This window comes from Gymnoscopelus braueri (assembly GCF_963280865.1).
Source record: "Gymnoscopelus braueri genome assembly, contig: SCAFFOLD_277, whole genome shotgun sequence".
Lineage (NCBI taxonomy): Eukaryota > Metazoa > Chordata > Actinopteri > Myctophiformes > Myctophidae > Gymnoscopelus > Gymnoscopelus braueri.
Window position 1 is genome coordinate 10,406 of NW_027660821.1, and position 8,326 is coordinate 18,731.

An 8,326-nucleotide genomic window follows, 5' to 3' on the forward strand; every position below is an offset into this window, starting at 1 on the left:
TATCACATGAGTCATTGTGAAACAATTATGATTCATGGTCACACACTATTTCAGTAATATAATTAATTTGATTATATCTTATTGTATTTATTTCATTTTATTTGAATGCAGGGTCATTAAAATGAGTCCATATACAAACACATGTTTTGAATTAACTGTGGAAAAACTTGAAGAACAAGGCACTGGATTAAGTAAGCTTGGCTGTTAGCCTGCTCCTGACCAGGCTAACTTCACAGCTAAATTGCCATGGTAACTAAGCTAGGCTTGCTTCAATTCTCTTTTGAGGAATCGGATAAGGCTAAACTTAGCCAGGGTGAACTGGCTAAACTAATCTTGGCCCCTGGGGCCTGTTCCTCAAAAGGTGAATTAGAGCTAAAGCCTGGCTTTTCCACCTATCCTGGCTTAATTTAGCCAGGATTAGAGCTGAGTCGGTTCCTCAAAAGGTGAATTATCTTGAAGATTAGTTTAGCCAGTTCACCCTGGCTAAGTTTAGCCTTATCCGATTCCTCAAAAGAGAATTGAAGCAAGCCTAGCTTAGTTACCATGGCAATTTAGCTGTGAAGTTAGCCTGGTCGGGAGCAGGCTAACAGCCAAGCTTACTTAATCTAGTGCCTTGTTCTTCAAGTTTTTCCACAGTCAATTCAAAACATGTGTTTGTATCTGGACTCATTTTAATGACCCTGCATTCAAATAAAATGAAATCAATACAATAAGATATAATCAAATTAATTACTGAAATAGTGTGTGACCATGAATCATAATCATAATTGTTTCACAATGACTCATGTGATATGTAATTGTCACTCTGTTATAGTTAACACTATAGTTCATCTTGTTGTTAGATGTTTGATAATATATATATATTTTTTTTAAATATTATAAAGAATGTCTGTCACATACATACACATATACCCGTAACTAATAATTTATATATATATGTTACAGTATGATTGGAGAACCAGTATGATTGAAGAAGGAGCGCTTGTTTTCATGCAATTCTGTAAAACCAACGCTAGAGGGCAATGCAAGCTAGACTAGAGGGAGGCTGTGTGTGTGTGTGTGTGTGTGTGTGTGTGTGTGTGTGTGTGTGTGTGTGTGTGTGTGTGTGTGTGTGTGTGTGTGTGTGTGTGTGTGCGTGCGCGCGTTTGTGCGCATGCGTGCACACAAACGCGCACGCACGCGCCTGCGCACACACGCATGCTCAAACGTGCACGCGCGCACATGCGCACGCGCTCATGCTTTCAATTTGGTTTATTGAAAGCAGGACTATTAAGATACTTTTATTGTGTTCTGGATTTTGTTTTACTTTCTCCCTGACACACACACACACACGCACACACACAAACAGTGATGCGCGCACACACTTGCGCGCACGCATGCACACGCACGCGCACACACGCATGCTCAAACGTGCATGCACGCACGCACATGTGCACACGCACGCACCCTCCCTCCGGAAGCTAGTGCGACAACAAGCAGTCTCCCCGTAAACAATATTTACTATTCTGTTCCTATCGTGACTTAACTAGGAAACGCTGAGGAAAGAAGAAGGTCTTCTCGGGGATAGATCGAGTCCCCGCCGGCCGAGAAGTAGTCCCGTAGCAATAATGTTCCCCACACACACTCGCATGAATGAAAATCGCTAGCTATTATTCAAAGCTAGCAGCTAATGTAAACTGGGAGCTGGCTACAGCCTTATATTATACCTCTATGGCTACAGCACTATAATGGAGAGAGTAGCGGACTTCCGGACTGCATATGCTTACCATGGGAGTTATATTATACGACGATGGGGAGTCGACGCTAGTGTCATACTGTCTCCATTATATTGCTCTAGAGCTGGCGAGCCGGTGACGCAGTCAAATGTTTTCCCCACACATGAATTAAATTAAATTCCCCGGTCTTCATTTCGTTTTAATGTTATTAATTATTTCCCCCACATGAATTAATTCATCAATCACAACATTTATAACATATAATAAGATAACAGTTTCATGGAATTGGAAATGTTTATTTCTGCAATAGCTCATTAATGAGCATTCAAAGAATTAATCCATTAAAGTAAGTAAAGTACAGCAACACCAGATCCATGCTGCTCATTTATTGGAATACCACCAAATTCATCCATTAAATCAAATAATTCATCAACTAAATAAATAAAAGTCATCCATGCTGTAAACAATTGCATAAATATAATAATTCATCCTTTAAATTAAATAACTCATCAACTAAATAAATAAAGCAAATTCATTGTGCAAAACAAGTGCAAACAGTCCAAAATAAATATTCATTAATACAGGTAGGCCTACATGTTCAGTGATGCTACGCTATGTCATAAGCTACTTATTGGAGCAGGAGGTTGCTTCATGGCATTTGCTATTGCACAGCAGCCCCTTTGCTTTGCAGTTGCATCTGTTAGTGGTGCAACAATTGGTTTGCCTGCAGTTACACTTCTGGAAACCTTGTCCATTACCCTCTGACTGGGCAGTGGCTGCCTGACGCAAAGACACTTCTTTATCTGTGGGCACATCTGCAATGCTTATAAAGGACTCTAAACACGGGTCAAATTGGTTGCGTGCATATAGTTGTTTAAGGACCCCACTTTTTGTGCCCAATCTGTAGAACCCATCATCAGACATGTTGAGCACAACAGCCAACACGTTGCGTGGGTCATTTTTTGCCCGGTCCACATCAGGAACTGAGACCCTGACAGACTGCCCAAGCTCAGCCGCTTTAAAGCGCTTGGCAGACATCTCCAACATCCTCTCGGCTTGCTTCTCCTGCCTCCTCTTGGCTGCTGTGCGGTGCTCCTTCTGTTTTTCAGCTGTGTGGCAGTGACAGCACACAACAGCTGCCCCATAGCCTTCCTCCTCATCACCCCTGGCAGTACTGCAGGGCTGAATCGCATGACATACCTACAGAATAAAATGACAGTGAAAAATAAAACACACATGTTATGTAATTATGCTGTTATACATGTCTTTTAAGCGTGATTATGAAACCCACACAATTGTCAGGAAACACCACTGTGATTGGCCAGAAGTCGCTTTGATTGACAGTTCTCGTTTTTGCAAATATGCCTAACCCTAACCTTAACCCTAACCTCAGTAAAACTATGCCTAAACCTAACCTTAACCCTAACCTCAGTAAAACTATGCCTAAACCTAACCTCAGTAAAACTATGCCTAAACCTAACCTTATATCTAACCCTTAAAATTAAATGTTTTAAAGTCCTCATTACCCTAACCCTTTGTAGCATAAATGAAGAGTTGTGTAAGTCCCAGCAGACGCACTAGGATTGACCAGTAGTCACTTGGAGTGGCAGTTGGGGCAAACGCAGTCCCCACAAACATCATTTACTATTCTGTGCCTATCGGTACATAATTCGGACGGGGCTGAGTAGGCTCAAAGCGAACTTCGCAACGTTCGGCACGGCAACTCGCGCGCCTTAGCGCGCTCGGTGGTGCCTCTCGTGGCTCAAGTTCGCTTGAGACTGCGCCCCTCCGTCGCGGTCTGGTCCAAAACTATACTTTAAATTCTTAATTCTTTATTGAGTCCTAGTCCTGTACATTCTTATAATGAGACTATGGATTTAGTTAAACAGAATGTGAAATTATAAGGGCATTAAAATAAAAAATAGCAAGATCCCAAAAAGACTCTCTTTCAACCCTAACCTCAGTAAAACTATGCCTAAACCTAACCCTAAACCTAACCTCAGTAAAGCTATGCCTGCCAGGGAGCCAATCAAAACACAATGGGAGACTGTTCTGTCCTAGAACTCATGTGGGTTCCATAATCAGGCGTCTTTGAAATGTAAAATGTTCTGCACAATCATGAATATAATGCACCTCATGGACATTAAGACATGTTACACTGACCTGGCCACAGATGGCGCACTTATGTCCACCAGAGGTCGTTTGCTGACAGGACACACACAAGCAGGGGTCTTTATTTTCTTCTTCCCCATCAGCAAAAACGGAGATAAGTTCCTCCTCTGTGGTGATGTTAGAAGTGACCTCCTTTGGTAGCCCCTCTAGTCCCACTGTAATGGGCCTCCCATACATGGCCTTGATTGATTGAAAACTTTATTAGATAAAACATAGAACTACAATGGCAACATTCTGAAAAAGAATAGCAGAAGATGAAACATCAACAAACCTCATATGGACTCCTTCCTATTCCAGAGTGAAAGCGTCTGTTCTTGGCGTACTGGACAAACCACAGCCCGTCAGCCCACTTAGACGTGTGGTTGTCCCGTTGCCACATTGCTAGAATGTCCTCGAGATCACGGTTTGCACGCTCTACAGAGCCCTGGCTTTGAGAGTGACGGGGCTTGCCATGTACAAGTTTACATTCTGGCCACATACTGACAACCCTTTCAACCAGTTTGTTAGCAAACTCACGACCGTTATCACTTTGAAGAATTAGTGGCGCTCCTTTGTCACTAAAGATGTGAAGTAAATGGTCGGCCACCTCTTCTGCTCGCTTTGTTTTCAGAGGTCGGAGACAGACAAACTTGGTCAGATGATCCTGATAGACCATGATGAAACGATACTCCCGGTCAGCATTGCTCTGCATGTCTATTAAATCCACCTGACAGCGCGAGTTCATGTAGTTGGAAATGATAGGCTTGACCACAACACCCTTTTTAACTTTTTTTTGTTTTAGTTGACATGCCTCACACAAGCGCAAATAAACACCAACACTCCTCACGGTGACATTGTAGAATGACCGACGCAGCTCTTTGTACAGAATGTCACGACCACTGTGTCCAGTTCTGATGTGGGCTTCGTGTATTCTGTCAAATAAGTCCTCTTTGGCCACAAGTACAGTGTCCGCACCGTGCCTGGCTATCTTCTTTGTGCCGCCAAAGTCAATTAAATGGTATTTTTTCCCCAACCTATAGTCCTTCGGGCATGTTTTCTGCGGTCTCTCGAGCGTAGCGATAATGTCTTTCTCCGTCTCGCGAGTTAAAAAGACAGCGTTACTCTGCTTAGTTTGGCCAACCGCTTCATTATCCAACCCGTCATAGAATATTTCTCTCATATTATCCATTTTATTTTCAGCGCTCCTCAGCGTTCGCCTGGTGTAGCTTCCTGGTTCCTATGTTGTTGTTGTCGTCGCAATCAAAGCCCCGCCTCTCGAAAAGCACCGCCTCGCGCCGGAGCCCCGCGCCTAAAAACAAGCGCTCTGTCTTCAATCGTACTGGTTCTCCAAACGTACTGTGACATATATATATATATATATATATATATATATATATATATATATATATATAAATGATTAGTTAATGGTTTAAAGGAGCCTCTTTGTAAGTCAATGAGGAGCATATTTTAAATTATCAATTTCTAGTCAATGGAGAAATTATTTTTTATTTCTTGTCCACCTTTGGAGTTACATCATGATGGCAAGGTAACTACACAACCCAAACCTCTACCAAAGTGGTCTTGCAAATGTGGGGTTATTTATTGCGTGTCTCGTCCCGTCCCGCTCATCCCGTCACGGCCCCCTGTCGCGGTCAACCCCGTCCCCCTTTGGCCCCCGTCGCAGTACACCCCCCCCGTCCCGTTGCCCGTCACACACACACACACACACACACACACACACACACACACACACACACACACACACACACACACACACACACACACACACACACACACACACACACACACACACACACACAGTGTGTGCTTGCAATACTTTGCCATGCTTTCTCCCTGGATGTATTTATTGCGGTCGCGTTTCCTTTCTTGCTTAAATACATTTTACTTCCTTGTATGATTTCATGAGCTGCTGCAGTGCTGCTATTCAGCCACAGAGAAGAACTCTGCTCTGGTTTTGGACTCCGTGATTGGTCAAGTTCAAGGAATCTGTGCACGAGTTCATGGTCTTTTATAGAAATACGTCGCCGGCGAATCCCCGCCCATTCAGCCTGGCTTCATTATCCTGGCTGGACACAGCCTGTCTTGACATAGCCTAGCTCGACAAAGTTGCTCCTTTTCAGCCTGGCTTGGCGTCTGAGGAACGGAATAAACGAGGCTTTTCGGACCCGACTTTGTCAAGCCTGGATTTGGCTTAAGGCCAGGCTTTTTTAATTCACCTTTTGAGGAACAGGCCCCTGGTTGTGTAGCCTACATAACTCTCTATGACATAACTCCATAACATAGGACAAGCTACTGTAAGTTTGTAGACCTCACTGTCCATGAAAAGATGGTCAGGGCTCCCGAAAATGCTCTCGCAGAAGCGCTCGTATATTTTGAAAATAGCAGATCTACAAGCTCACAACGCATCGGGATGGGACCTGTTGTGAGCTTGTAGATCTGCTATTTTCAAATAGCCAGTGCAGCCAGATCTGCAAGCTTAACCGAATGACTGTTAAAGCAGTTTGTTTAAATTACTTTATAAAATGTTATATTTTCACAGGGATTATTTATTAGTGTAGATATACATTTTGGAGTGGATTATGTGTCCAGATGCCTGTCAGACAGTCAGACAATGCTTCTCCGCAGGTCTAGAATGGAATAAACGGGCGCAGCCAACGTCAACAACTGCTATCGACCAGACGTGAGATCTCAGCGCACGGTAGGATGAAGCCATCGTCAGGATATATTGATAAATGCCGAAAGTTGCGGTGATCTCGCCGTACGCCCATTATTTGGTCTGCGCCGCGTTGATAAATGAGGGCCAGTATCTCTATAGTCATTAAACAAAACGAGTCTTTCAGATTTAACTTTTTCACTACCATCAGTGTTTCCTTTATTCATGTTTTTGGTTTACACATGATTTTTTTCTATTTTCTATTGATATTCATGTTCATGGGTATTTTCAGACATTTAACCACCTGTGAGGGGTTGTGAGCTTGTAGATCGGCTATTTTCAAATAGATGATGTATATAGGATTTATAGTGGCTAGCTATCAAATCTGAGAATCACTGTGCTATTGTATTGTGTGATTACAGGTCAATCAGTAAACACTAAAGGAAAGCGGTGTTGGTAAAGCCAGGTTATTCATATCTTTTCATACATTTTCATGCAAGTAAGGGCATGGTGTGAACATGGCAAAAAAGAACGGGTAGTAGGTACTCCTGGTTTCTGCTGGGAACAGGGTTCGAGTCCCTGCAGCGCTGTGCTTACTGTTTCACCTTTGTCCTGTTGTATGTTTACATAAGATGTTAGCACTCAATTCATAGATTCATAATACCTGAATGCACTTTTAATTATAGTACATCAAGCAGATAGCCCTGTGATTACATCTTTATAGCACATGGTTGCATTACAGTGCAACCACAATGTGATTACGTTCTTATTCACAATGCAACGTTTTTGTACTCCTATGTCATGGTGTATTAGTCAGCACAGTGGATTAATATTTCTATCGATCTGGGATGTTAAGGTTGTGCAAAACTGTGGTCAATGAATTGCCTCTTCAGCTAGATTAAACGGCAGTCAGTTATAACTGTTGAGACTCCTAGAACATTAAGACGTGTTGACATGGATAGCTTTGTGTCTAATAACATCTCTGTGTTAATGAATGGGGTATGAGCATTATGTCATACAGTGTAGATTGTAGATCGGACCATGTCGTACAGTACATGGTCTACAGACCATGTACTGTAGACCATGTCGGTCTACAGTACAACAAACTATTAAGATGTTTGTAATTACAACATGTACTGCTTGGTGTAATGTTTAAAGTAAAGTAGGCCTTGCACAAGCCCGGGATCGAACCCAGGACCTTTTGACCATGTCATGTGTAAATGACATGCAAATGGTCCAAACAGGGACACACCCTAATGCTAATCTGATCCCTCCCACATTGACTGGAGAAACCTCAGCCAATTGCTGGCCTCACAGAATGCACTACGGTACGGCTCATCTAGGAGACACGGGGAGAACATGCAAACTCCACACAGAAAGGCCCTTTCACCAACCCCACCTAGGGTATGGGCACTGATGACGCGGAGGAGAAGACACGCCCCGAGCACCCCCGGCAGGAATCGAACCCAGGACCTTGTAGCTATGAGGCGACAGCGCTACCGACTGCGCCATTGTGCCCCCTTGTGTTATCCTGTTAGCCTAAATGTCTGACTGTCCCTCAGTGCTGCTTTACATTTCTAACTAAGAAAGTATTTGTAGTGCAGGCCTATTATGTATATGTATATGTATAAAGGCCTACTATGAATAAAGGCCTACTATGTATATGTATAAAGGCCTAATATGCAAATATTTATCACATATTTTATTATACATATACATTAAAACCGGGAAAACATCTGTCATTTTATATGTTACCGTCGGCTATTCAAAAATAGCAGATCTACAA

General features: G+C 42.8%; 1 protein-coding gene across 1 annotated transcript; it reads right to left on the bottom strand.

The window, feature by feature from the left end:
* Positions 1-2,602: 2,602 nt before the first annotated feature.
* Positions 2,603-4,276, bottom strand: LOC308081158 (uncharacterized protein; the record flags this gene model as incomplete). The annotated part of the gene is made up of 3 exons (XM_080457553.1): positions 4,159-4,276; positions 3,879-4,067; positions 2,603-2,915 (listed from the first exon to the last, which is right to left on the bottom strand). Coding segments are annotated over exons 1-3 (610 nt in total), but the record flags the coding sequence as incomplete, so codon positions are not given.
* Positions 4,277-8,326: the final 4,050 nt, after the last annotated feature.